Source organism: Papio anubis, chromosome 9, assembly GCF_008728515.1.
Source record: "Papio anubis isolate 15944 chromosome 9, Panubis1.0, whole genome shotgun sequence".
Taxonomy (NCBI): Eukaryota; Metazoa; Chordata; class Mammalia; order Primates; family Cercopithecidae; genus Papio; species Papio anubis.
This window is the reverse complement of record NC_044984.1, coordinates 44,890,381-44,918,323: the sequence shown is the minus strand read 5'-3', so window position 1 is coordinate 44,918,323 and position 27,943 is coordinate 44,890,381. Positions and strand designations below refer to the sequence as shown.

Genomic DNA, 27,943 nt, shown 5'->3' with positions numbered 1-27,943 from the left:
GTCTGTCTTTGTCACAGTGGCACCATCTCAGCTCACTGCAACCTCCGCCTCCCAAGCTCAAGTGATCCTCCCACCTCAGCCTCCCGAGTAGCTGGGATCACAGGCATGCACCACCATGCCAGGCTGTTTTGTATTTTTGGTAGAGACGGGGTTTCACCATGTTGCCCATGTTGGTTTCAAACTCCTAAGCTCAAGTGGTCTGCGCGCCTCAGCCTCCCAAAATGCTGGGATTACAGGTGTGAGCCATTGTGCCTGGCCTCAGATTTTTTTTTAATATTAAAAAATAGGGATGGGGGTTTCATTATGTTGCGTAGGCTGGTCTCGAACTCCTGGCCTCAAGTGATCCGCCCATCTCAGCCTCCCAAAGTGTTGGGATTACAGGCGTGAGCTACCGTGCCAGCCTGCTTCCAGATTTTATAATAAGTTCCAGTTTATCTTGAATTTTGACTCTGCTCTCTCTCTAAAGCATTGTTTGTGATGGGGATTCTGTTTTGGACCTTTGTTGCCTTTGACTCCTCCCTCTTTCCCTGCCCAGTGGTTCAAACTATTCCTGATACGATGGTCAGCCGTCCCATCCCAGGAGGACCACAGTCTCCCTACTCAAACCTTCTCCTTACTCATCCCCTAATTGTTTGGCCCCAAACCAAGCTCAGCTCTAGGCACTTAGTGAGAATACCTAAATATGTTTTCAAATAAGTGAACAACACTGAAGAGGAGATGGTTGAAACCCAGTTTATTAGACCAGAGGCATGCGTCACCCAAAGCCCTGCCTGCTGTTCCCCTATCCAATGCACACTTTTTGGCCTCATTCCTGCTTCCCTCTGGGGAGGTATGATCTCTGAGGAACTCCCAGGAACCAAGAGATTCCAAAGATCCTATAGCCTTACTCTCCAGCTCCAGGCCAATGCACAGGTGACCTGCTCACAGGTCCTGTTCTGGGATTGAAGACCAAGACACAGCTGGGGAAGGAAGGCCTGGAGAGGGGTTGGGGCTTAGGCCTGGAAGGAGTGTCTGGTGGAGGGAGGGGGCAGGCCCTCCACCTCACTTGTCTCTCATTAAGATAGGGAGGGACAACAGCAGAGCTTTCAACTCCTCCTCTAGGCCTCTCTTTCCTACCAAACCCACCTCACCAGAAAATAAAAGTGGTGGGCTTGGGTATCAGGTGAGGAAAGGGGGCTGGGCACCCAGAAGGAGGAAAGGCCACTGACTGAGGACCTCAGCTTCTGCCTGTTAGCATCCCACTGCCCCAGCTTTAGGAGTCACCAATCCCCAGCTCCCTTCTGTCTCTGACACACTTGGCTTAGTGTCCAGGGCAGACCTCCATCCCCTGGGTGGGGGCTATCTCTACAACAACCCCTTCCCTGGGGATGCTACTGTCAGCTGGGCAAAGGGCAATGGGATAGGAGGAGCAGGGGAAGAGAATGTTAAGGCTGCAGGGAGGGTCGAGGGTGCCCGGGTTGGGGGAGAGGGTGAGGCCAGAAAGAGGCAGAGCTTGTGATTCACAGCTTCCTTTGTCGCCACTGAGACAGTGCAAAGGTTACAATGCGCGTGTCGTCTCCTTGTGCTTCTCAGAGGGATGTGTGTACACAGTACAGACACCAGGGGAGAGAGTCCAACTCTTTATACAGGCGAAGGCATTCAGAGACCAGGGAGGGGGCAGAAACATAGAAGGTGGAACTTGGGGTGGGAGAATGGTTCTCAGAGACAAGAGGGGATGGGGTGGAGACAGACAGGGCTGGGGAAAGTATATACAGAGATATAGCAATATAGAGTCTGTATCATATAGAAATAGAAAGTGCAGATGAGGTTGTTGAGAGAAGCAAATGAAGTTGGAGAAGAGGATGTGGGAGAGTTCCATAAGAAAATTTATGGACGTGGCCCTCTACAAGGGCCTCCGGGAGAGGGACTAGTGAGGTTAGGCACCAGTGCCCTTCTCCCTGAGCTGGATGTTAACCAGCCAGGTCTTTTGTGGGATGGTGAGGGAGGGCTGCCTCTTGGGATTTCTCTCCAGCAGCTGTGGGGTGGGGGTGAACTTATAGGTATCAGGATGTCGCCTACAGCACCAGGGCCGCATCTTGACCCCATTACCACTTCTTAAGGGGATCCCCGACCCCCACGAGATTCCACATGGTGTGAAAGAGTGGGGCAGAGGTTTTAGTTCCTGCCAGCAGACTTGGGTGTGGGGACAGTCACTGGGCTGAGAGGGTCTCTTAAGGCTGGGGAAGCCTCCCTCCCCCACACTAGCCCTCCCCCTTAAGGTACATTCTCTGGTTTGGGGCCAAATTCCAGACCCCAGGGATCCCTTCCACCCCTCACTGGGAAGGGCCTTTGGTGACTGGTGGCAGCAGAATGTAGGTGGACACTCAGATGACAGACAGCTAGACAAGGCAGAATTCAGGCTGGGAGCTAGGGGAGGCAGCATGGAGAGAGGGGCAGCCTGAGGTCCCTTGCCCCGTTCTCCCTTTTTAGTTCTTTCTTAGATTAGTTTTGTTAAACGTAAAAAGAATGGGATAGAGGCAGGGAGAGGACTCTATGGTCAAGACTCCTTCCTTACCACAGACAAGAGGAAAGATCTGCCCCGGAGTGTGGGGAGTCCCCAGGGCAGATGTGAGGAGGCAGCTGGGGGCCCCCTCGCTCTCCTAGTCCTCCCCATCTAGGCCTTTGGTTCAGCGGCCTGCGGGGCTCAGCAGGTAAAGTCCTCGAACGTGCCTCGGGCCGGATGGTGAGGTAGGATGTTGGCAGCGTATGTCATCCCGGCAGGGTGGCCCCGGAGGCTCTCGCACGGGTTCTAGGGGAAGGGCACAGGACAGGGATGGGTTATCCCTCGGAAGGGCTTCCGGTAGTGCTGGGGCATTCAGGAGACAAAGGAGAGAAGGTGGTGGCAGAGGCGGGTGGGCGGGGGTTGACAGGGGTTCCTGGGGTGGTGGAGGCAGGGGCGGGCTGGAGGGCGCCCTCGCTCGCTCCCTCACGTGTCTTTTGACGTCGTCCAGGCTGAGGGCCACGCCCTTGTCCGCACTGCTCCTTTTGGCCTCCTTCTGGCACTTTCCTCGTCGGCACAGCTTGTGCTTAATGACCTAGGACCGGGACGGGGCAGGTGGGCGGGCTGGACCCCGCCCCCACGTGGCCCTGCGCCGGGCCCCGCCCCCGCTTACCTCGTAGGCGTAGTCAAAGAGCTCCAGCACCGTGAGGATGCTGGCGCCGATGAACAGCCCCATCTGGCCCCCGATGTCACCTGCGGGGGCAGGGGCCAGGGGGGTCAGTGGGGTCAGGACGCCGTGGGGGCAGCAGGGTTTACTGGGACTGGGGCAGGCAAGTTGTATTCTCAAAGAGATTGGCAGCCTTCGCACAGAAGGATCGCAAAGCCAGATTCGGGTGGAAGTTTTATTTTCTTCTCTATGCTTTTCTGCGTTTTTCTACCTTTCTAAAACGAGCAGGTGCTTTTCAAGAAAAATAATCGTTTACAAAATACCACAAAACTCTTAATTTCTGGGCCGATTTTAGGAGCGTATAAAATAGTCTCCACTTCCATGCCTACCCCTCCCTCATGACCACAGGCCTGTCTTTTCTCTTTTCCACTTTGCCCTAAGAGAAGGCTCAGTTCCCTTCCCTCACCACTTACCAAGACAACAGGGTTTGGGGAAGGGCCTCTGGGGTGGAGGACCCTCATGGGACAGAAGTGAGCACCCTGCTTTTGGATGATAGGGAGCCATGCCATGCCCATGGCATGGGAAGGGGACAGGTGCCATCAGCAGCTCACCCAGGAGCCCTGCAATCTCATAGGCCTTCTTCTGTTCAATGGTCTCATAGTTGAGGACTTCAAAGAAAATGTCCAGCACCAGGATGTTCTCCCTGCACAGGGGTTGGGGGAGGAGACCTAGGTTCAAGTCATATCTCTGTCTCTTACTAACCAGGTGACCTTAGCAAGGCAGCCTCTCTGAATCTGTTTCCATATCCATAAAATGAGACGCTGATGGAGATACCTGCCTTTTAGGATTAAATGAGACGGCATATAGGGAGAAATGTTCTGTACCATATGCAGTATGTATTAAGTATAAAGTGACTACTGTTACAACAATGAGGATGAAGAGGGAAGAGAAAGGGGTGCTTTCCTGCTTATTCTGGCTTGATCTTCCCTGCATACCCACCCTAGACTCTTTGCTTGCCTTTTGGACCTTCCCCGTGTTATCTCAACTTCCCCCTGCCTGCCAGCCCCCGCCCCCATCAAACCCCACTCATCCATTTCACAGTCCCAACCCAAGGGCCTTGCTGTACCCAGTCAGAGCCCTTACCCTATGTATTGCTCAGATTTGTTGAACTTCTTGGCCAGGTACTTGGCTGAGGCTTTGCTGGGGATCTTGACCATGGACAGCTCCTTGCCATAGCGGGTCAGGTTGCAAGGCATTTCACACACGCAGTACTCCTGGTCCTTCTCCACCAGGAAGTCTGCACTCAGCCAGGTGAGAGGTCCCAGTTGAGTGGTGCCCTTCTGCCAGCACCTTCCCACATGCACATCCTAGCTCTGCCCAGAGAAACCCTGGGCCCCTTTCTTTTTCCATGACCTGCCTGAATGCCAAACTCTGCCAACATCCTACCTCACCATCCAGCCTGGGGCATGTTTGAGGACTTTACCTGCTGAACCCTGCAGGCCACTGAACCAACGATGTAGATGGAGAGAACAGAAGAGTGAGGAGAACCCCAGCTGCCCCCTCACAGCTGTGTCCACCTTGAGCTAATTCTCACCAAGCCTCGCCATGGATATTTCTTACTCTTATATCTCACTTCCTCAGGACCCTCCAGGGTCAACCAGCTGAGGGGCTGATGAAAGAAGATGAAGGTCATTCCCAGGTGACCTCTGTTCATTTTTCATAGGGTCCTCTGAAGATGCTTTTCTCAACTTTATTTATTATTATTATTATTATTTTTGAGGCGGAGTCTTGCTGTCGCCCAGGCTGGAGTGCAGTGGCGCAATCTCGGCTCACTGCAAGCTCTGCCTCCCAGGTTCACGCCATTCTCCTGCCTCAGCCTCCTGAATAGCTGGGACTACAGGCGCCTGCCACCATGCTCGGCTAATTTTTTTGTATTTTTAGTAGAGACGGGGTTTCACGGTGTTAGCCAGGATGATCTCGATCTCCTGACCTCGTGATCCACCCACCTCGGCCTCCCAAAGTGCTGGGATTACAAGCGTGAGCCACCGCGCCTGGCCGATTATTATTATTATTAATTTGAGACAGGGTCTTGCTCTGTCACCCAGGCTGGAGTGCAGTGGTACAATCTTGGCTCACTGCAACCTCATCTCCCAGGTTCAAGCAATTCTCCCACCTCAGCCTCCGGAGTAGCTGGGACTAGAGGCACATGCCACCATGCCCACATAATTTTTGTTTTGTATTTTTCATAGAGTCAGGGTTTCACCATGTTACCCAGGCTGGTCTCGAACTCCTGGGTTCAAGCCATTTGCCCACCTCGGCCTCCCAGAGTGCTGGGATTACAGGTGTGAGCCACCATGCCTGACCATTCTCAGCTTTAGTATCAGACACAAGAGAGGGTGCAGCCCAGTCCAGGAGTTATGTGAGACTTCTGGGAGCTTGACCTGAAACTCCTGTGCACATGGCTGGCAGCACCTTTTCCCTCCCCCAGACTGCCCCAGGCCAGGGGCGCTCACCCAGAGCAGGATCTGCACACTCCTTGTACTGCTCTGGAGTACAGTATGGGGCATCCCCTACAGAGGAGAAAAGACAATGATGCAGGATGGGGATTCAAGGGGTCTGGTGATGGTGGTATTACCAAAGGCCTAGAAGGTGTAAGCTGGGAGAGGATGGGAGGGGAGGACTGGTGGGCCCCCACGCTGCCCTAGAAGTGACTCACTCCCAGTCTATACCTTCTAGACCCTTCCCACCCATCCCTAGAGGTGCAGGCAGGAACTGAGGTCAGAGAGACAAGAGCCAGATGGGTGTGGGATGGGGTGGGCTGGAACTGGGGTTGGGAGATTGATACAGATGGGGAGCTAGTGAGGGGCAGTAAAGGCCCAGGGACCCCAGGAGTATGCTTGGAGCCCTGGGCCTGACCTGGCATGTGCACCATGCGGCAGTTGCAGTTCTCCACCAGGTAGCGCGTCTCACAGTCGATGCGGCAGGCGGTGATGCTGTAGGAGTCGAAGAAATCCAAATCCGAGTCCATGGTAACAGCTTTGCAGGTGCCCCAGGGCGGGGGCAGGTAGATGAGCTGCTGGGAAAGCCGGGGAGCTGGGGGAGTGCAGGGACTTCTCCCCAAATCAGCTTGATGGACTCCTCTGACAAGATGCAGATCTCTGGAGTTCTGCCCCCCCCTCTCTCTGTAGCCTCTGAAGGTCTCAGAGTTTACAGAGCATTCTTGTCCATTCGATCACTCATGCTTCGGACTAGCCAGACTACCACCCAGGTCCTCACTCACCTGTCCTTCCCATGCTTGATTGCCCACCACTCCATCTGGACCCCTCAACACCCCACCCCAGGACCAGCCTCCCATGGCCCTCTCACCCGCTGCTCCTGGCAGGCCACAAAGGTCTGGAAGCCTGGGGCCACGCCAAAGCCCAGCTGGTCGATGAAAGGAGGTTCATCCTGACTATGGATCTGCACTTTGATGCCTGCTTCGAAGGACGTCTCGTCTAGGGGAATGAGGGGTGTGTGAGTTGGGAGGACTCCTGACTCCCTAACCCCCCTCAGACCTGGGGGCATCCTACCTCTCCTGGGAATAAGCATAGCATACACTGGGACTGGGGTGGCGGAGGTCTATAGGGTCCTAGCCCATCCCCCAGCCTCCTTCTGGGTTTACCAGCTCTGAGCTGCTCTGACGACCCCTGCATCCTATACACTTCTTTTCTTACCTGGCTTCTGCGCTGCATCTTGGTGTTTCAAATACTTTCTCCCAGAGTGTCACTGTTTCAGATGCTCTCCATTTCTCCCCCTCCCTTTCTCCCTTTTCCCCCATCTCTCTCTGCCCCAAGGCCCCCCGAGACCAGACAGGCAGGCAGCCTGAGAAGAGAGGGAGTTATTTATAGAGTGGTGGTGGCGCTGATGGAAAAGGAGGGCTGGTTACCTTGGAGAGTAACTGAGCCAGGAAGGGGGAGCCAGAGAGATGTGAGTGTGGAAGTCAGGTAGAGTCAGCAATGGAGATGGTGAGATGCTGGGGGGAGAGGGGAAAGCCCGGGCCCTGCCCGGGTCTCACAGAGAAGCCCAGGAATCCCCTGGCAGAGGCTGGGGCCTAGAGCCATGCAGAGGGGCCCCTGAAGCGGGTGACATACCAGTCTCCCCCCACACAGGCAGGTACTCGTCCTGCTGGATGTCCAGCATGATTTCCAGCCCATTGCCTGTCCCACCCTTCATGGTCTTCAGCCGCGGCCGCCCATCTCGGCCTGAGTTGAACGTGTAGCACTTTCCATAGCGTGTGAAGACCTGGCGGGGGCAGAGTGGAGAGCCTGAGTCCTGCCAGCACCCTCTACTCACCAAGGGCTGTTCCTAGTCACCCCAGCTGTTGGAATCTCAACACCCTTTGGGAGCGGTTCCTCCTGTGCAGCCTGTTCTCCATTTGCTCCCCTCTCCCACCTGTTTCCCGCCCTTCCTTGCCCTCTGTGTGCCCTGGAAAACTGTTCCTGGTAGGGTGCATAGCCTGAGCTCCTTTGCCACCTGCATGGGCTTCTAGTTGGGTTTCACAGTTGGGAGGTATTGGTAATGGATCAGAAGGCAGGAGGAAAGATTGGGGTATGAATCCTTCTCCAGCCCTCGCCCCTCTGTAGCTCTAGTAGTGGCTTACGCTCTCCATGATTACAAATCCGGTCAGGGCTCCCTACACCGCACTGTCTTCTTTTGTGCTTCTTCGGCCTAGAAGTGATAACGATTTCATAGTACTGCTCGCTGCCTCAGCCCCTCTCACTGGTTTTCTTAACCCTGCCCACAGATCTGTCAGCAGTCCCTTTGTTAAAGTCTTCAACTAAATCATCAGGTAGCTGTCTTTTTCCTGCCAGGAACCTGACATATGCATTTTCATCACCAGGATCCCAACATAGCCAGATCCCTGGCCCCTCCTTGGGACCCTTTCCTCAGGCCCAAGCTCCTGAGGCCTCTGAGACATACCTTCTCTTCTCCTAGATTTCACTCTGGGAATCTGAAATTCTGCTTTCCCCAAGACCCAAACTTAGTTTTTTTTTGTTTTTTGAGATGGAGTCTTACTCTGTTGCCCAGGCTGGAGTGCAATGGTGCAATCTCGGCTCACTGCAACCTCCACCTCAGCCTCTCGAGTAGCTGGGATTACAAGCGCACAACATCACACCTGGCTAATTTTTGTATTTTTAGTAGAGACGGGGTTTCACCATGTTGGCCAGGCTGGTCTCAAACTCCTGACCTCAGGTGATCCGCCTGCCTCAGCCTTCCAAAGTGTTGGGATTATAGGCGTGAGCCACCGTGCCCAGCCAAACTCAGTTTTTTGGTTTCCTTCAGCCCCTAGCCCCTTGGGTCTATCATTATTCTATTATCAGCAGAACCTGAAAGTAGACCCAGTTGCCATGCCAAGGACCACGCTCAACCAAGCACCAGCACCTCTTCTCCCAGCACTTGGGACTGAGCCCCCAGGGCATGGTGCGTGTGTTAATGCTTTTGCAAAACTAGGAGGGCCTCAGGAGATATCTCAGCCCTGGGGGCTGTCTCCCCAGTCTTCTCCCCGCTCCATGCCCCAGTGCAGCCCTGGTCACAGTGCTGATTAAAAAGCTGCAAAGAGAAAAGTAAACCAGTTATTCTTGGCCTTTTCCCCACAGCCTCCTTGAATGTCCCCAAGTTGGGGTGGCCGTGCTTTTACTACTGCTGGATGGTGACAAAGTCCACAAAACAGGTCATAAGGTGAGTCAACACAGCCCAGAGCAGGGGACAGACAAAAGAGTTTCAGGCCAGACTGAAGCCGCAATGGCAGTAGGTTACTAGGGAATAGGGTCTTTGTCCCCTTCCCCCTTCCTAGAACAGCCTCCTCCATTGCCCTCCAGAAAAGGAAACATACTGCTCTCCCCACTTTGTGGGTGAGGTCTAGGGATGAGGCAAAGAGAGAACTCCAAGGGCTCCTAATCCCCAGCCCCACGACCAGGTCTTGCGGCACCCAGCCACAGGCTCCAGGCTGGACATACGCTCATGCCTACACTCCATCCAGAGCTGTATGGGATTAGAGGTGTCTGAGGCCGGCTAGCAGCCCTGCCTTGCGCTGGCTCAGAGGACTGGGCTGCTGTACAGTGGATTGCTGCTGCCACCTGGTGGGCCTGGGTGAGAAGTGTCTGCTCTACCCTCAGGCCCAGAGGAAGCCACGTTCCTATGGCTCCTGGCCTCCCTGAGGCCCAGTGGTCCAAACCCCCAGGCCCCTGTATGCCTGCAGTCATCCCATGATGCACTGGAATGATGACACCCCCTGCCCCTACACTAGGGAGGGGGTGGAAGACTGAGGGATGGGTGTGTGGGGCAGGGAAGGCCTGGTACCTGGAGCTGGTGGAGCAGGAGAGCAGTCAGGCCAGACAGACCTGGAAGATGAACTTAGGAGAGACAGTGGGGTGCCAGGTGGCCTTCCAGCAGGGAAGGCCCTAGACCCCTGGGTGGGGGGCCAAGCAGGAGGACAGTTCCCAGTGACAGCTTCCCCTAGGAAGAGGGTCGCTGGCCACTTAAAGCTGGGGAGAGGGATATGACTTAAAGACCTGTTATTTACCCTCAGACACACACACACACACACACACACACACACACACACACACACACACAGAGCTGGTGGGGGTGGGGCACCCGTAGGAGGGCACAGGAAGACCAAGCAAAGACGCATTGAAGTCCCTGCTGTGGGAGCTGCTGACAAGCAGCATGGTGAGGTGGGGGTGGTGGGGGATGTCCCCACCCCTTTACTGTCTCCCTCTCACTCCCTTCTCTTGTACCACCAGAAACCAGGCAGCACCCACCCCAGCTTCAGTCCACGGGTGCTAGTCAAAATAGTGAGCAACTGGCCAGGCATTGGTGTCCACCAACAGATCAAAGGTTGACCTCACAGATGGAGCAAGGTCCCAGGCCCTGCTGGACCATGAGGAGGTCTTGGGAAGGGCAGGTGAGACTGGAGGACATGTAGGGAGGAAACACCAACTAAGACAGATGTGTTTCAAGATTCTAACGGGAAAAGCAGTGCTGGTATGGACCTGGGAATATCAGCCTAGCTTCAGGCCCTGGACTCCTGGGTAAGCTCTGGCCTGGGTCAGCCAGGTGAGGAGAGGGCAGCACAGTCATCAGCCCCAGCCCCAGCCCCAACCCCAGGAGGTGACAGTCAGGGAGAGCCATGGCAGACACTCTTGGGGTACTGTGGCAGGCATGGGGCCCCACTCACCACTGAGAAGTTGTGAGGACCACAGGGCCCCCCTTGGTAGGAGCAATAGAGCAGCATGTCCTCCAGCCGGTGGCAGGAGCGATTGTAGAAGCGGTACAGGTTAAAGGGCTCCCCAGAGAAGGCCTCAGGGCCCGGTGGAGCAAGGGGCACCCCAGGGTCATCACTTTCATCCAGTCCCAGCATGGGGGCCAGATAAAGCAAGTCAGGGTAGCTGAGCTGGGACAGCCGCACGGCATTAGTGTTGCAGAGGGTGACCGCCGGGAAGGCCAGCTCCGTGGTGGCCACTTCGTTTAGCAGGGTCACGTGTGGGTAGCTGAGGTAATAAGCAACGCGGTCCCCTACCTGGCACAGGAAGGCACCCAGTGCCAGGACAAAGGCCACCGCCCACAGCGCCTGCCTTGGTCCTGGACCCCCCTCCACAAAAATGTGGTTGGTGCCGTGGAGGGTGCAGCTGTTGGCAAAGGCCACCAAGTCCATGGGTGAATGCCTCTTGCTGGTCTCCTTCCTCACTGCCTCCTTTTCCTTCTCTTCTTCCTCCTCTTCTGATTCTGAGATGTCCTGCTGCTGCTGATGGTGGTGGGGACCCCAAATATCTCCCAAGGGCCCTGGGGCCTCCTCTCCAGAGGAGAATGACACAGAGCAGAAGATCCGAATGGGCATTTTCTCCAGGGGCTTCCTGGTGCCAGGGATTGGCAGGAGGAAGGGGGAAGGTGCCAGAGGGGAAGGCGATGTGACCCCAGGCAGAGTCCGGCAGAGCTAGCCACCCAGCTTGTCAGTCAGGTATCCACAGCCTGGCTGGCTGTCCTTCCTCACCAGGGCCTCTGTGGCAGTGTGGCTGGGGCGGGGCATGGGAGGAGGACCAGCCTGCCCTGCCAGGGAGGGCGGGTGTCTGGGCTGATGAATAATTGATGGCAGTGGGAAAGGGAGGCTGATGGAGAGCAGGGGGCTGGAGCCCCTTTCCTGTCACCCGCTCCAGCAGCACAGAGAGGGTTTAGGACAGAGTGGAAACCGTGGAAAAGCCTAGGGCTGGGACTCCTGGAACCCACCCCTGCCGGTGAGGAGGGACCCGGCACCATCCTTTGCGCCCACTGCCATGATGATCGCAGTGACAACAGTCCCCACCCCCCAGGACACACATAACACATACTCATACTCTCTGTCATCCTCCAGTCTGTTCCTCATCATGTCCCTCAGTGCCCGCATCCCAATTCTGGGTCCTCTCCCTTATTCTCCCTTCATCCAGTTATTCCTCTGGGATACCTTAACCCCTCCGTGCCCCACCACCAGGCACTCTCTCAGACCTCCAATTCCAATCCCCGACCCTGTTTCTCTTCCCCTCCCTCCCTGGCCCCAGCTCTACTTCAGGACAGCATTACCAGCCCTAGTCCCACCCCCTATGCTGAGCTGTATTTTGGTTCCTTTCCTCTCTCCTACCCTCCTGTGGCTTGTGGGCCAGCCCAGGTTCCATTAGCAGCAGTCTCTCACTGACCACAGACTCATTTCTGACCAGTTCCCGGCACTAAGGGGAGGGACCCTGTCTCCTGCAGTGGGAAAGCTTCCTGGCAGATCACCACTACCCCTTTCAGCTTGCCCCCTGCACCCCTCAACAGTTTAGGAGTTCGAGGAATTCTCTGGTGGATGGAAGAAATTGAGATCAGTGCTGGGGGGGGGGGGCAGGGGGACCTGGGTCAGGTAGACAGTATTGGGAACCAACTTGGGGTTCCCGCCAAACCCTCAGCCTTGCAGACTCCCGGCCTCAGTCTCTGAGGCTCCCCTGCCCCTAATTTACCATTCCCTGCCCCCAGGCCCCTGGTCCCTCTATGTGCTCTGATTACTCAGGGACACTGGTTGAGGAACTTGAGCCACCAGCCAAGTCTCCAGGGCCAAGAAGGTGACCTGAGGGGAGGAGGGGAAGGTTGGGGAGGGAGGTGTAGCAGATTAACTCTTTCTCTGCAGGGCCAGAGGAGGAGCAGTAGGGCTAGACTGGGGCTAGGTGGGTCTGCTTGGGCCTCCCCATTCCTTAAGCATCCCCTAGTCCCAGGCTGTGTTCCCCCTCCTCCTCCTCTCTTCTCCCTCCCTGCTCCCACCATCTTCCCTTCTCCATTTGCAGAGACCCTAGAGTGTGTTGGGGATGGGAGGCAGAGTGCCAGGTTCTAGCAGAACTGAGTGATGTGGAACTTTTGGCCTCAGCTTTGCTGCCAGGGACAAAGAGGCCCCAGAATCGGAGTCTTGACCTCTCGCCCCCTCCATCCTTCTGCCACTGCCCTCAGATTGGGCTAAACAACAGCCACTGCCCTCCTCTTTCTGCCACTGCCCTGCTCTTTTGCCTAAACAACAGCCTCTCAACTGGTCTCCCTGCCTCCCTGCGGTTTCTCCCCACCTTTAGTCCATGTTTTGTGACTCTGACCATTCTTCTGCTTAAAGACCTTTTCTCTAGCCAGGCGTGGTGGCATATGCCTGTAGTTCCAGCTGCTTGGGAGGCTGAGGCACAAGAATCGCTTGAACCCGGGAGGTGGAGATTGCAGTGAGCCGAGATCGTGCCACTGCACTCCAGCCTGGGTGACAGAGAGTAAAGATCTTCTCTCACTTCCCACTGCCTCCTGTGAAAATTTAGGCATCTCTTGTGGCCCCACAAAGCTGAAAGCAATGTACCCTCCACCTCAGGCCAGCATCCAGCCGCCACCACCCATCCCCAGACACACAAGGCTCATCCACAGTCCTGTGCCTTCCCTGGACTCCATCTGGAGAATTCCTACTCATTTTTCAAGACCCTACTCACATGTTACCTCCTCCAAGAAGCCTCCCCCAACTCCACAGAGCGCGTGAGTGCCCACCCAGGGAATAGACTGAAGGGTCCAGTTCTGCTCAAGGCCCTACAGCTATGAGTAATGACCAAGAGTAAAAGAGCAGGACCAAGAGACCATGTGCGGGAACAGGAAGCAAGGAAAGCCAGGAACACCCTGGGCAACCAGAGACAAGTCATTGCACAGATGAGGAGAGACCCCCCCCAACCTTGAGCTGCTGTCCTCAGGCTTCTCCTGCATGAACCTGTGTGTCCTCTCCTGTGTGCATCTTTTTCCTGCCTGCCAGATCTTGAGCTCTCAGAGGGTAGGGGCCTCCTCCTTTGCATTCCCCAGGAAGTGCTTCAGAGAGGACTTCCAGACGAATGGAGTGGGCTGAGGCTTGGGCTGAGGAAGCTGCAGCTGCCCATGCATTCCCACTAGAGGGCACTGTCCCTCTCCTTCAGATATTTTGGAAGGGGAAGTAGATTGATTTCCAGAAGGAAGCAGCAAAGGCAGTGAGAGCTTCCAGCTTGGGAGCCCCAGCAAAGAGAAGAGTGTGCATACACAGACAGCGCCAAAGGACAGTAAGTTGGGTGCAACTGAATACCTCTTCCCTTACAGCAACCAAGACCACACTGCACACTTGCACATTACCACACAGACACACAGCCCTGGTGTGGGGCGACACACACACCCCAACACACACAAACCCCAACACATACACCCCAACACACACACGCACCCCAACACACTTACACACCCCCCCACTGCACGTCCTCTCTCCTCCATCACCTGTATGCTTGTTCAAACAAATGCTTATTCTTCTAACATTCTTTCTCATCTTCATCTTGTTCAAGTAATTGGAGGATGAGGAAAATGTCAAAGGGCATACACAGAGGGCCCCTGGAGAGGTGCCCAAGCAGACACACACACAGAGCTGCACTCAGTTCTGAACCCTCTGTCCAAACATGCAGCCCTCCCCATCCAGACCTTCTCTTCAGCAGTGTGTGCTGAGTGGTTTCTGACTTTTTCTGTATCTCTTTCTTCATTCCAGCCACCCCTTACATCTGTGTAATGCTCCATGGTGTTTTTTGTTTTGTTTTGTTTTGTTTTGTTGACAGAGTTTTTCACTCTTTGTTGCCCAGGCTGGAGTGCAACGGTGCGGTGATCTCGGCTCACCGCAACCTCTGCCTCCCAGTTTCAAGCAATTCTCCTGTCTCAGCCTCCCAAGTAGCTGGGATTACAGGCATACACTACCACACCCGGCTAATTTTGTATTTTTAGTAGAGACAGGGTTTATCCATGTTGAGGCTGGTCTCGAACTCCTGACCTCAGGTGATCCACCCGCCTCAGCCTCCCAAAGTGCTGGGATTGCAGGTGTGAACCACCACACTCGGCCCATGGTTTTCAATTGTTATCTCATGGGATCCTTATACAACCCAGTGAAATAAGCAGGTATGAGTAACTTCATTCCCATCTGACAAGTGAGAAAACTGAGCCACACCAGCCTATTCAAGTCTCAGGGAGAGCAAGAAGTGGGCTGGAGGCTGGAATGAAGTCATCTGTCTCCAAATCCCTTGCTTCTTCATTCTTTCATTTACTCATTGCCACAGTGGAGAACACATCACGGACCTGCCCTCAAGGAGCTTACTGTCGAAGAGGGGAGACAGACATCAATTCAAAAATGAAAAAAATAAATATCTAATTACAAACCATGGTAAGTGCTATAAAAAAAAAATATAGCTCTATCAGAGTGAATGGCAGAGGGACTTGACCTAGACTGGGGAATCAAGGAAGCTTTCTCTGAGGAAATGATGTTTGAATTACAGTCTAAAGAATAGAGAGGAGGCTGGGCGCAGTGGCTTACACCTGTAATCCCAGCACTTTGGAAGGCCGAGGTGGGTGGATCACTTGAGGCCAGGAGTTCAAGACCAGCCTGGCCACCATGGCAAAACCCCATATCTACTACAAATACAAAATTAGCCAGGCATGGTGACACAAGACTGTAATCTCAGCTACTTAGGAGGCTGAGGCACGAGACTTGCTTGAACCAAGGACGTGGAAGTTGCAATGAGCTAAGATTGCACCACTGCACTCCAGCCCAGGTGACAGAAGGAGATTCTGTCTCAAAAAAATAAATACAAATAAAATAAAATAAAAAATAAATAAATAAAGAGGAGTAATTAGGTAATGGTGTGTGTGTGTGCATGCGCACGTGCCCCTGTGGAGGAGGGAGGATATTCCAGAGAGAGAACAGAGTGTGTGCGAGGGCCCTGAAGGACAGAGATGAGAAGGGGCAAGCGTAGCTGGGGAGGTGGGTAAAGGCAGGGAGAACCCAGGTCACTCAGGGTCTTAAAGGCCACAGTGAGGATTCTGGCTCAGGGACAATTAAAGACTCCCCATGGAAGGAGTTCACGTGATCAGAGCTTTGATTTGAAAAGACAACTATGGCTGCAGAGTGAAGGATACAGAGGGACTGCTGGGAGGCCTGTTGAGGAGCCATTGCAGTGGCCCAGTGAGACATGCAGTGGTGGGACGGCCTGGAACAGGGGTAGAGTGGAGATGTTTATGAGGCAAAATTGGTAGATCCTGTCAAGGCAGGTGAGGGAGATGGAGTGTCAGGGATGATTTCTGGTTTGCATGATGGGGTGAACAGTGGGGTGGCTCACTCGATCAGGTGCACAGGTAAAGAACTAGTTTGGGAGGTAAGATGATGACTTTGGTTTTGCACATGCTGGTTTTGAGGAGTCTTAGGGACATCCAAGTACAGACGTTAAGTGGAAAATTGGCGACTGGAGCTGATGCTAAGAGGAGAGAGCTGGGCTGAGACATAAATTTGGCAGTTGTCAGTGTGTAGATGGTAATTGAAGTCATGAGTGAAGATGAGACTGCCCAAGAATAGAATATAAAGTTTAAAAAAAAATAGAAAAAAGGTCTGATTTGGCAGTATCCACTAAAGCTAAACAGAATCATACCCTATGACTTAACCATAGCTCCATAGCTAGTCATATGCCCAGGAGAAATTAGTGTATATGTCAACTAAAAAACATGAACAAGAATGTTCATAGTAGCTTTATAGATAAGAGCCAAAAACTAGTAACAACCCAAATGTCTAGCATCAGTAGAATGGATCAATTGTGGCATATTCATATAATGAGATACTATATAGCATCAAAAAAGAACCAACCACTGCCACACACAACAACATGGCTAAATCTCACAGACATAGTCACAAGCAAAACAAAACAAAACAAACAGACACAAAAGAGTATACACCGTATGGAGGATACATATACTCCAGGAAGTTCCAGAACGAGTGAAATTAGTCTATACTGATAGAACAGTGGTTAACTCTTGTGGGGTAGCATTGACTAGGAAACAGCCTGAAGGAACTTTCTGGGCTACTGGAAATGTTTTATACCAATGTAAATACATACCAGTGTAATATGCAAAATACTACACTGTAAGACATACCAGTGTAAAAATTCTTCAAGCTACAGTACGGTGCATTGTACTCTTATGATTTAAAAGAAGATTAAAGCTTGGGACTGAGCCTTGAGTAGTGATGACACTAAATGGCCAAGCAGAAGAAAATGAACTGGCAAAGAGACAGAGGAGTGGGTAGACAGAGAAGGAAAACAAAGAGAGTATGATCGTCAGGAAAGGGAGTAGTTCAAAAAAGAGGTGGTGGGGGCCAGGCGCAGTGGCTCATACCTGTAATCCCAGCACTTTGGGAGGCCAAGGCAGGCAGATCACCTGAGGTCGGGAGTTTGAGACCAGCCTGACCAACATGAAGAAACCCTGTTTCTACTAAAAATACAAAAAAAAAAAAAAAAAAAGCCACGCATGGTGGCACGTGCCTGTAATCCCAGCTACTCAGGCAGCTGAGGCAGGAGAATTGCTTGAACCCAGGAGACGGAGGTTGCAGTGAGCCGAGATGGTGCCACTGCACTCCAGCCTGAGCAACAAGAGCAAAACTCCGCCTCAAAAAAAAAAAAAGAGGTGGTGGGCAACTATTTTGAATGCTATTGAGAGATCAAGAATTAAAAAAAAAATATTTGGGCGGTACTTGGTGAGGCTCCAAGCCTGTAATCCCAGCACTTTGGGAGGCCAGGAGGCAGGTGGATCCACGAGGTCAGGAGATGAGACCATCCTGGCTAACACGGTGAAACGTCTCACAAAATGCCTCAAAGCAGCGAGTGAGGTGGCCCGAGGCAGCCTGTAGTCCCAGCTACCGGGAGCTGAGGCAGGAGAATGGCGTGAACCCGGGGCTGAGGAGCTGTAGTGAGCTGAGATCCGGCCACTGCACTCTAGCCTGGGCTACAGAGCGAGACTCCGTCTCAAAAAAAAAAAAAAAAAAAAAAAATATTTGCTGGATTTGGCAACATGAAGGTGACCACTGGCTTTAGCTAGAACCATTTAGGAGGAATGGCAATGACAGGGGAAGAAAGCAGCCTGGATCAGAAAGTGAGTTAGAGATGAGGAAATGAAAACAGTGAAATAAACACATCACTTTTAGGAACTTTGTAAAGGGAAGCAGAGACACTATAGGAGCTGGCAGGTGCTGTGGAGTTGAGAGACACATATGTTTTAGTTTTTATCTTAGCACAAAGACCAATACATAGCAAGTGCTCAGTATATGTTAGCTGTCGTTACAGCTATGTATTTTAAGACAGGAGCATCTTCAGCATGTTTCATTGTCAATGGGGTTCCACTTGAGAAGGAGCGACCAACTGTAGAGCAGGGAGAGACAGAATTAGCAAGAGAAAGATCTTAAAAAGGCAGAAGGGAATAAGATGAAAATTCTAGGTTGAGACTTTATCCTAGATAAGATGAATGTTCCCTTCTAGGGCTTGGTACCCAGAAGAAGGACAAGATCTTGTCTGAGGCTTCTATTTTCTCAGTGAAGTAAGTGAGAGGCAAGGTCATCTGCTGAGGGTGACAGGAGCTAGGAAGGGTGACTGAGAAGAGTGGAGAAGTTTGCAGTAGTCATCAGGGAGAGCAAGTTGACCAGGAAAACGCAGTGGGGTTGCCAGGCAGCACTGCATGCCCATTTAAGGATGTTGAGCATGTACGCAATGCAATACTAAGCTGCCCTGGTATTTGAGTTCCTCAGGGAGGTCCTGGCTGCCCTGGTGTGACCCTGGGGAAAGCCAGTGGTGGGTTCACCTAAGATAGGCGCTTGGCCTGATGGTGCAATGAAAAGACAGAAGCATCAAAAAACTAGGCCTACTCAACTTGGGAACAGGATTCCTAAGGTCTCTTCTCTGCACCCTTTCTTGCCCTTCCTGCCTCCCCACACTGCTTCTCAACAGAGCACCCTCTTCTAAACACGTTCCTGCTCCTACAGTCATACACAAAGAACCTGGACTCAGAAGATCTGAAGTCAGGGTCCCACTCTGTCATTTCCCAGCTGTGTGACCTCAGGCAAGTCACACAACTCCTCTGAGCCTCATTTTTCTCATCTTTCCAATGAAGATGTTAACAATTTCCTACCTACAAGAATTATGAAGCTCACACGAGCTAAAGTAAAGGGAATCTGTAAATTGCAAAGCACAACTGAAAGAGATGATTAATTTTGCTGGTATGTGCTCTGCATGCAACCAGAGGTTTGCCTGCACAAAAGCTTTCTTCCACAGCCACACACACCAAGCTGCATGGGCCCCCATATACCTCCACATGCTTCTGCTTCACACTCTACATCCACACTCTACCCCAGACACACACAGAGGTGCACATGTGTGCTTGCACGCTTGGGGCGCACATGTGATGAGGGTGTTGTGAGGAAGTCTGAGACGGCTGCTGTCCAGGGCCAAGGCCACTGCAGCAGTCTCACCCCCAGGGATGTTCTCAGCCTGGCATACTGGTGTGACACCAACTAGAGACACAAAGCACTAAGCTGCACAGCCCAACCTCCTGGGCCCACAGGACTGTCAGTCACACAGAGGGCATGCAGAAGGGTGGGAAAGCATTTTCTATCCAAGAACTCATGGGATCTCAGAAAGATCACAACTGGCCCTGTCTCTCCCTGGAGAGTGGCCTTGGAGAGCCTGGGGTGGCAGGGTGTCTGTCCTGACAGTTCCTTAAGGGAACTTCCCTTTAAGGTGAATACACAGCAGCTTCATGCTCATTTTTAAATATTCTGTGAGGAAGATGTCCAATTCCTGTGTCCAGGTAGGCTGGCGCTGCACATCCATTACACATGGGGCAGTGTGCACTTGGTCAGAGAGTCCCAGAGGAAGGGCTGCCCCTCGATAGAGAATACTCTTACAACCTCCTTAAAGGAGATTGGGCTTAGAAGCTAAGAAGTGGGGCCAGGTGGAACTTTGCCCAAAATAGAGACCAGGAGCCCTAATGCCCAGTCCCATCCTCCACCCAGCTAGGCACCCCTTCTCATTCTTGCTGTCTCCTTCCAGCTTTGCCTCCCAGAATGTGCACCCAAGGGTCCTGACTGGGACGTCATAGGTCAGAAGGTAGAGGCTTCTAGATTGGCCACCTCAAACATACAAGTGAGGGAAAGCTTGGGGGTGGGGGGTGGGCAGGGGCTGGCCAAGGCTCTGAAGAATGGCCCTTGCTGGAGAGAATTGGCCGGTTGATTTAGTTAGCTGGGGAGACACCAACACATTCTATGAACCTGGCGTTCTCCGAGAGGCTGAGTTTGGCTGGGGAGATTGGGAGGACTCCCCTTGGATGTTGAGAGTCTGCTTATCCCCAGCATGTTCCCCCTTGTTCTGAAGCCCACCCCACCTGGCCTCCTTTAGTACCACCCCCATGGCTCTCAGCCCTGAACCTCCCATGCTGCACTTCACTGCCCCAGTGCAGGACCTGGCACACGGAAGTGGCACTGTCTGCTATGGGAATGAATCCAGTGGAGCTTAACACTCCCCTAATCCCAGCTTCTCATTCTGAATATTCTGTCTCCCTTGCCATCCCCTGAGATTTGAAATTACTTTCCACAAAACCGAAGCACACTCAGAAGCAACCTCCACCCACAGCAGAACATTCCAAGCTTCTCTGTGGGCCTCCCCCTCTGTCTCCAGGACACACTGGGCATGCAGTGGCCACCCCAGTTCTCCACTGGCTGGGCAGTGACAAAGGCACGAGACCAGCCCTCCACTTCCAGGCTTGGCCCCCAGAGGCACTTAGTTACTGAATTCCCTATTACTTTAGCCAGCAGCCCAGAGATCAATTAGCTTAGAGTAGCTCTCAGCTGATAGCCAGTCTGAGAGAGGGGTGGAGTCAGAAATGGCTGGGGTCTGGGGAGAAGGGGAAGAGGTGAGAGAGAAAACTGGGCTACCTGAAGGATGTTTGTGTGTATCTGTGTCTGAGACAGAGGGAAAAGGAGCCATCTGAGACCCCAACCCAGGGCCCACCCACTGGATTCCTGCAACTGCAATGGGCTCTGCTCCCGTCTCCTCTCTCCACCCGCCTGTGTTCAGATTAGGCACTTTCTGGGAGGGAGGAACAGATGAGAAGGATAAGGTAGGAGGCAGTAGCCATGAACACCTAGGGCAGGAACCCTTCCCCCAAAGTTCATGAAGCCCATGAACCCCTCCTCCAAAGTTACTGTCTCCAGGTCAGCCTCTTCTATCCTTCTGCAATCTGTGCATGTTCCCCCTTCCCACCCCTGAAGACCACCAGGCCTCTGGGTGGGGCTGCCCAAGACTCCTCTTCCCCTCTCTGCACAGCAGTCTGGGCAGCTTCTCCCCTCAGCGGCCCCTCCACTCCCTGCCTAGCTGGAGGGTGCAGACCCTGGCAGTAAGGTCAGGCCCTTCCAAGGGACTTCTGGTCTGAGCTTCTATGGGGCAGCATGGGGTGTGGGGATGAGGGGTAAAACCTGGAGATGAAGAAGCTCCGTGCTAGTCCTGGCTCTTGCCAGGCGCTGCCATCCCTGGCTCTCCTGCTTTTAGATGACCTCTCTCTCCCCACTTTGGGTCCCAGGATCAGCCACCCACAGCCATCTCTCATTGCAGGATCTTACTTCCCTAGGTGCTCCAGGGGATGCCCAGGCCCCTTCGGAACCTTGCAGTGGGTTGCGGGGGAGGCTTCTGTGCTCATTCACTCCACCTCTTCCCTGGGAGATTCTGGTCTCCAATCCAGGGTCCTGAGAAGTACTCTTGTGGACCCCTCCCAGGCATTCTTGTCCCCCAGTTTCACCCTCCTGAGAGAGATTATGAGCCACACCACATGCCCACCCCAGCATTTCCACTCTCTGCCCTCCTCTTCCTTCTCTTTCAGGCCCCAGAAATGAATTCCTGCTTCTCTCTCCCCTAGGCAAAGGGTCTAGGTCTCAGCGGAGGAGGGGGTGGCATAGGGCAGACTGGGTGACCATCTGCCAGCCCCCTCCCCTTGCTGCTGCTCAGCATTCCGGCCACATCAGCTGCTCCCACTGCCAGGGACAGATAAGGTGCAGCTGGAGGCTGGCACCAGCTGCGACTGTGCTCACTCCCCTGGCCCCCACCCAGACACCAGCAGACAGCTGCACCCCAGCCCCCCTCCATAGAACCCCTGCCCTGCCTTGGCCTGACTGGCCTCAAGGTGGGGCAGGAGAGAGGAGCCGCAGACCCCGTTGCCTTGGCAACAAAGCACCCTACCAGGAAGAAAAGGAGGTGGCCGGGAAGAGGGGGCCTTGTAGTTGGGTCACTATGGTTGCTCAGGAGGCAGCTATTGAGACCTTCCCAGCCAGGTTGCTGTGGGGATACTCCCTGCCCTGCCCTTCTGTCTCTTCAATCCTGAAAGATTTCCAAACCAGTCCCTCCCAGATTCAGCTCAGGCTCCCCATATTCACCCCCACCCTCCCAAGCTGACTCAGCCACACCTGGGGGATGGACCCTGGCCAAATGCTCTGTGACCACCAACTACTCCCTGGGGTTGAGCTGGATCCAGGAGCACATGTGGAGATATGCCTGTTACTGCAGATCCTCATCAGGGGAGCTGGGGTCTTTGAGTGACCAGAGCAGCCTCCCTGAATTGTCTTCTTATGCCTCCCCCAACCAGCCTTTAGAAACAGGGTTCTTATTGTTGAGATGAGGGTTGCCCTTAGAAATCTACAAAAGAGTCCACATGTGCTCCCACACACTATATTTTGCAAACGTGTTGAGCAAGGTCTTGGACAGTGGGGGGTGGTATCCCCACAGCAATCCTGTTGGATGGGCCCCAGCAGCTTCTTCCTGAGCCACTGAAAGAGCAAACAAAGCCCTAACCACAAAGCCTCTCTTCCGTCACTACCTCCTTTCCTCAGTGAAGAACCTCTGCTCTGAAGGCTGCAGAAGATGCCAAGATGGTTTCCCTTAGACCCTGACCCTATAGACAACTGTTTTCTGTCAGTGCTACATCTGTCCAGGGCTGGAGACACACTCCCAACACACCTCTGAGCCTAGCAGAGAATGTCAAGGATGTTAATCACAAGACTGAGGAGAGAAGGGAGAGGGTGGAGCATCAGGCAAGGAGTGTGGAGCCCTTAGGACTGGGGAGCTGGAGGAGAGAGCCTGCCAGGCCCTTCTCCAGTGGGGAGGTGTCAGACATGGACTCCGGCCAGACGCCCATCTGTGTGGGAACATCCCTATGGGTAGAGCTCTTGACATGGAGAGGGGCTGGCAATGAAATCAACTAAAGAGAACAGAGGGAGGGGTGAGAGTTTCGGGTCCAGCAAAATTCAGGGTCAGGTCTTTGATACGGGCTGCAAAACAGCAAAAACCTGGTCTTCCCTGACAACCCAGAAGCAAGAAGGGGCACAGCTGGGGCTGCAGGGTGCTAGCCTGTGTGTCTCTCCCCCAGAGTAAGAGGAACAACTCAGACTGCTCCAGAACTTTGTGAGCCAATCACATCTCCATCTGACTACTTAGAATGGTCCCCTCAGACGGCATGGACCAATCACATCTCAACATCTCCATTATTGACCAAACATTATCTTAGCATCACCACTTGGAATCTTTCTGGACATGATGGACAGATGGAGCCTCAACTGAACACTTTCTATGGACTAACTGTGCCCAGATTTATATCTTAGCACCTCCTCAGATTGAGCCAAGCACTTCCCTCCCTCATTCAACACTACAAACCACTCAAACAAATACATTTTCTCCATCTTTCTCAGCGGTCCCTCCCGCTTGTATGTTGGGTGTGTTGGAGAGAGGGGGCTCTGACTTTTGCTTCCACCTTCACCTACAGTCCTATTACTCTTGGGAGCATCACTTGTGAGACTGGGAACCCTCTGGTCTCGAGCTCTGGGGAATCCAAGACTCTCCTGCTATGAAGAAGTAAGAGAGGGAAGGAAGTGGTTCTTGCATCTTGGCTAAGCTCCCCATCAGCTTGGCTCAGTAAAGAGTGCGATCAGGTAAACTTTGTCCAGCAGGATTGACAAAGGCCCATGAAACTGGTCTGCAGAGCAAGGCTTAAAGAGATTGGGAAGTCTTGCACAGCAAGAAACACTAAACGTGACCATGGTGCCATCCTTTCTGCACAAATACAGTTCATGTTCCCATACTGCAGGAGGAAGCAAGCAAACAGGGAGAAAATGGGCAGGAAAAAGGGAGAGGATCTGAGAGCTGAGTAGGCATGGAGAGAAAAGGGTCCTGGAAAAGAATGTGAAGTGGACACAATAACTCCAGGGTCCATAATATTAATTAAAAGAGTAAAGGACATTTTCAGCTTAAGGAGACATGAGTTCTAATCCTGAACCTGTCACCTGTCACTAACTGTGTGAGCTTGGGTAAATCATTCTGCCTTTCTGTGTCTCAGTTCATGCATTTGTAAAATAGAGCTAATGTGATTATGTATCAAGGCAATTGAGGGGAGCCTAGAAAGCACGTGAAAGAGTTATGAACATTGTCCATTCATTTGGTGTTATTGTTACTACATGGCTCCAGAGCCTCTGGTCTCTTTGCCATCCGGGTCCAGGTCTTAACCCTCAGGAATCTGTGTGACTTGCCCAGGGTCGCCCAGCACATCAGATGCCAAAATCAGTTTCCCTATGCCCTCCCTGAGGTGCTGGCCTGAGGCAGCCACATCTGTGGGGTATCTCCATTTTAAGCTGCAAAGGAAGCCTCCAGGGCAGCCATGACTGGGTGTCCTGATGGCCTTCCTTTCCTCAGACCCTGGCTCTGTGGCTCTTCCTGGTAAGCAGGGAACCTAACCAGTGTATGTGTCTATGTATGGGGTGCAGATGGCACAGAGGGAGTTACTGTCAGGCTATTTAAGAGAAGGTTCCCCTTACTTGTCCTTCACGGTGCTTCTCAAACTTTAGTGTACACTCCAATCACCTGAGGATCTTATTAGATGCAGATTCTGGTTCAGTAGGTCTGGGAAGTGGGGTGGCAAAGTCCTGCATTCCTTTCAAGCTCCCAATTGATGGTCCTGGAGCTCACTACAAGTAACAAGGCTGTAGCTTACCCACCTCTCTGCTCAGCTCTGACACCTGTGGCCTAGAAGGTAAGCTTGGTGGGTTTTTGGCTATGTCAGGCCACGTTTGTGTATATATGTGTGTGTTGTGCACTGTAGGCTCTCTTTCCGGCCATCATGGCTGCAAGGCTGAGGCTCAGGCCCTCAGTGAGTGTAAATGTGTCCCTATGCTGAACAAACTCCCCTTCTACCAGAAGCAAACCCCAGGACACACAACTTCCTCTCCCAGAGTAGCAAGCACCTGGAGAGGCCCAGCCTGCTCCTTGTCTCCTCCTCCTCCTCTGTGGTCCAGGCTGACTCACACCCCACACCAGGGGACTCACCACCTTGAAGTCTTCAGCGCTGCAGACCTCTCCCCGGAAGTGGCAGGACAGCAGCATGTCTCGAATGTCGTGCCCAGCTCGGTCATAGAACTCACGCATGTTGAAGGGTTTGGGTTTGAAGCTGCGGAAGTTGGCTTTGTCCTGCAATATCTCCAGCTGCTTTTCGTCTGCCATCTGTGTGTCTGGTATCTCATACCTGGGACCCGGGGGTGAGTGGCACACGGGTCAGTACAGCCATCAGTGTCCCACACCCAACTTGGGTGATGGGGGCAGCCTCCAGCCCTGGGGATCAGGCCCAGGTATAGGCAAGGAAGGAGAGCTGGGCATGCAGAGGATCTACCACATGGGTCTGAAATGACAGAAGGATCTGTAGTGGCTGCGCAGGGGCAGGGCATCCCAGTATATGGGTGAGAGGAAGCATGGATAAGGTGGGCAGAGAGACAAGGCAGGGGCTGTGGCTTTTATACTATAGTCTCTACCCTTCAAAGATGGTCTGTGCCCATCCCCCAGCTGACGAGAAGGTCAAGACAGAGTGGCCAGAATAAGGGTAAAGCTCACTCCAGAGAGGGTGACAATGTCTCATATCTCAGGCTGGGTAGGGGTCAAGCTGTTCTGGACTATGCTGGGATCAGAGGCTGGATGTCCTTAATTGGGTGCTCAGCAGCACCCTAACTCCTCTGCTGTGAGTGGCAGGTTTTGGGGTGGGGGTGGGTTGAAGGGCAGGCATGGCTGGCCTCTATGGTGGGTTAGGGAGGCAGACACCCTGACTGGAACTCACACAACTCCAGGAGCAGAGCTGAGGGAGGGTGGGAGCCACCCACCTGTTGTTGAGCAGGGCCAGAAGCTCCCCGGCATGATACAGGTCATTCTTGGAGACTTGGCTAAAGCGGAACTCGTTGAGGTTGCACAGCGTGACAGCAGGGAAAGTAAGCTGAGAGGCAGCCACCTCGTCGAGCTTGGTGACATGGTGGTAGTGGAAGTAGTACTGCACACGCTCCGTGCACACACACAGCAGCACAGCCAGCGAGCCCAGGAAGCACAGGGCCCACAATGCCCGCTTCAGAGACAGCCGCTCGTAGGAGAAGATGTGGGCCAGGCCGTGCAGCGTGGAGCTGCTGGCGAAGGCCTGGATGCTCACCGGCTGGACGCCACCCACCTCCTCCTCCTCGGCCTTCAGTTCCATCCTTGTTGAGGGGATTCTGGGGGAGGGGAGAGGGACAGTCTGTCATTGTCCTGGGATGGAAGTACACATGGGGCCCCTCCACATGTGCCCATCCAGAATCCTCATCTCCAGAGGTCACCACTCCTCAGGCAGAAGACTTCCCTGCTTTGCAAGCCCAGAGGTGGCTGACCAAGGGACACATCCAGGGTTCCTCCAAATACACAGGAACAGGGGTCAGGTCAGGCCAAGAAAATGCTCTCCCAGAGAAGCTTCCCAGGCCCGGGGAGACCCCAGATACAGTCATCCAAGATTGAGGGGGAAGTCCTGATGCACCCATAGGCAGGCGCAGGAGTTCCCTCCAGATGTGGGGTCACTCTGGGACAAGAATGTCCACCCCATCCTGGAGATGAAAACTGGCCCAGATGGGCTGACCCCGGGGTAAGGAGCTCCTCTCCTGCTCATGGGTATTCACAGGACGGGGCTGTGGTCCTAAGAGCTAAACTGGGGCCAAAAAACCCCCAGGGAGGTGGCTACCTCTGGGGAGGGGCCCAGCCTGAGTCCTCACCTGCGGGTGTCTCCAGTTCTGAAATAAGAGCAGGCTGTGTGTGTGTATGTTGGGAGTGGGGGGTGGCGGGCTGCCCGAGGTGGATGTATGGAGGGGGGGCGCGGTTCCCTATGACAGCGAGCTGTCCCCGCCCCGGACGCACCCCCCCTCCCAGTCCAGCTTCTCGTCGCAGTCAGATCCCCTGCTCGGCCCCCGCCCCCCTCCCCAGCCACCGAGCCGCCCCAGCAGCAAGGGAAATCCAGAGGGAGGAGAGTCCTGGCTTCGGGGTGCTGAGGAGCCCCGCAGCCAAAGGCAGGGGGATCAGAAACCCACCTGAGGGGGCTTCGGGAAGCCGGCAGCCGGCGGCGGGTCCTGGGGCGCTGGACCGGTCGCGGGCTCAGCGCCGAGTCGCGGAGGAGCTCATGGCCCGGGGCCGGAGCCCGGGGCCGCCGCGGCGCGCCGCGCAGAGCCCTGCAGGGAGCGGCCCGCCCGGCCCCGCTCGGCTCCGATCTGTCCGCCCGCCCGCGCGCGCTAGCTCGCTCTCTCGCTCGCCTCGGCTCGGTCCGCCCGGGCTCGGCGCGGTGCGCGGTGCTCTCAGCCCTGGGATCTGCAGGGATCCATCGTCCGGCCGAGAGGCGGCGGGAGGGGAGGGGGAGGGGAGGGGGAGGGAAGAGGGTGCGCGTGCGCGCCTACGAGTGTCTGCGAGGCTGTCTCTGGGCCGGTGTGCACGCGGGGCTCCGGACCGGGGAGCGGGACCCAGGACTCCCCGCACAGCCTCGCCCCTCCTCGCGGCAGCTTTCGGCGGAGCTGCCTCTCTCCAGTCCCGGAGCCGTCTCCCTGCCTGCGAGGCCCTATGGCTTGTGTGTGTGACTCGGTGTGTGGTGTGTGTGCGCGCGCGCGTGTGTGCGCGCAGGAGGGAGGGTGTCTGCCCCTAGCGTCCCCCTCCCCGCGCTGTCTCCTTCGGATCGATGCACTTGCCTCTTGCTGCTGCTTCCTCTGGTGGCACACACGCTCGTACACACACACACACACACTCGGAGTCACACTTGACTAATTCAAGCACTTAGCCCATATGGAGACAGACACACATACCGACCAGAGTCACAGCACACCATTCACAACCACACCCCCCACCAACAGATGTCCACGTATCCCGGGGGCCTGACCCACATGGCAAGCACTCACCTGCTTTTATCCCTGCTCCCCACCTACATGTGACACATATACACGTGCACATATGTCAGCCAACACGCAGCCTTGACCACTTAGATCCCATCCTTGTAGCTTTGGGCTTGTGGGGGGCATCGTCGCAACCCCTTACTGCCAAATCTCCAAAGAAGGAGCAGAGAAAAGGAAGGAAAAATAG

At 54.1% G+C, this 27,943-nt stretch overlaps 1 protein-coding gene and 1 pseudogene across 4 annotated transcripts; both read right to left on the bottom strand.

Moving 5' to 3' along the window:
* Positions 1-716: 716 nt before the first annotated feature.
* LOC108581197 lies at positions 717-2,450 on the bottom strand (annotated as a pseudogene). The gene has a single exon (XR_001893126.2). The product of XR_001893126.2 is annotated as an uncharacterized LOC108581197 (transcript).
* On the bottom strand, positions 719-27,919 carry ASIC1 (acid sensing ion channel subunit 1). Of its 3 annotated transcripts, none has more exons than XM_031650457.1 (12): positions 26,911-27,919; positions 25,693-26,070; positions 24,872-25,067; positions 7,277-7,427; positions 6,513-6,640; positions 6,063-6,222; positions 5,660-5,716; positions 4,290-4,443; positions 3,758-3,849; positions 3,153-3,232; positions 2,970-3,074; positions 719-2,788 (listed from the first exon to the last, which is right to left on the bottom strand). In XM_031650457.1, the coding sequence occupies exons 2-12, from the start codon at positions 26,052-26,054 to the stop codon at positions 2,684-2,686; spliced, it is 1,590 nt and encodes a 529-aa protein (XP_031506317.1). In that variant the 5' UTR covers positions 26,055-26,070; positions 26,911-27,919; the 3' UTR covers positions 719-2,683. The 3 variants fall into 3 exon arrangements, with proteins under 3 accessions (XP_031506317.1, XP_031506318.1, XP_009178974.1); XM_031650458.1 differs by having other exon boundaries at positions 6,063-6,219; positions 26,911-27,916; XM_009180710.3 differs by lacking the exons at positions 24,872-25,067; positions 25,693-26,070; positions 26,911-27,919 and adding an exon at positions 10,366-11,678 and having other exon boundaries at positions 6,063-6,219.
* Between the last annotated feature and the right edge of the window lie 24 nt (positions 27,920-27,943).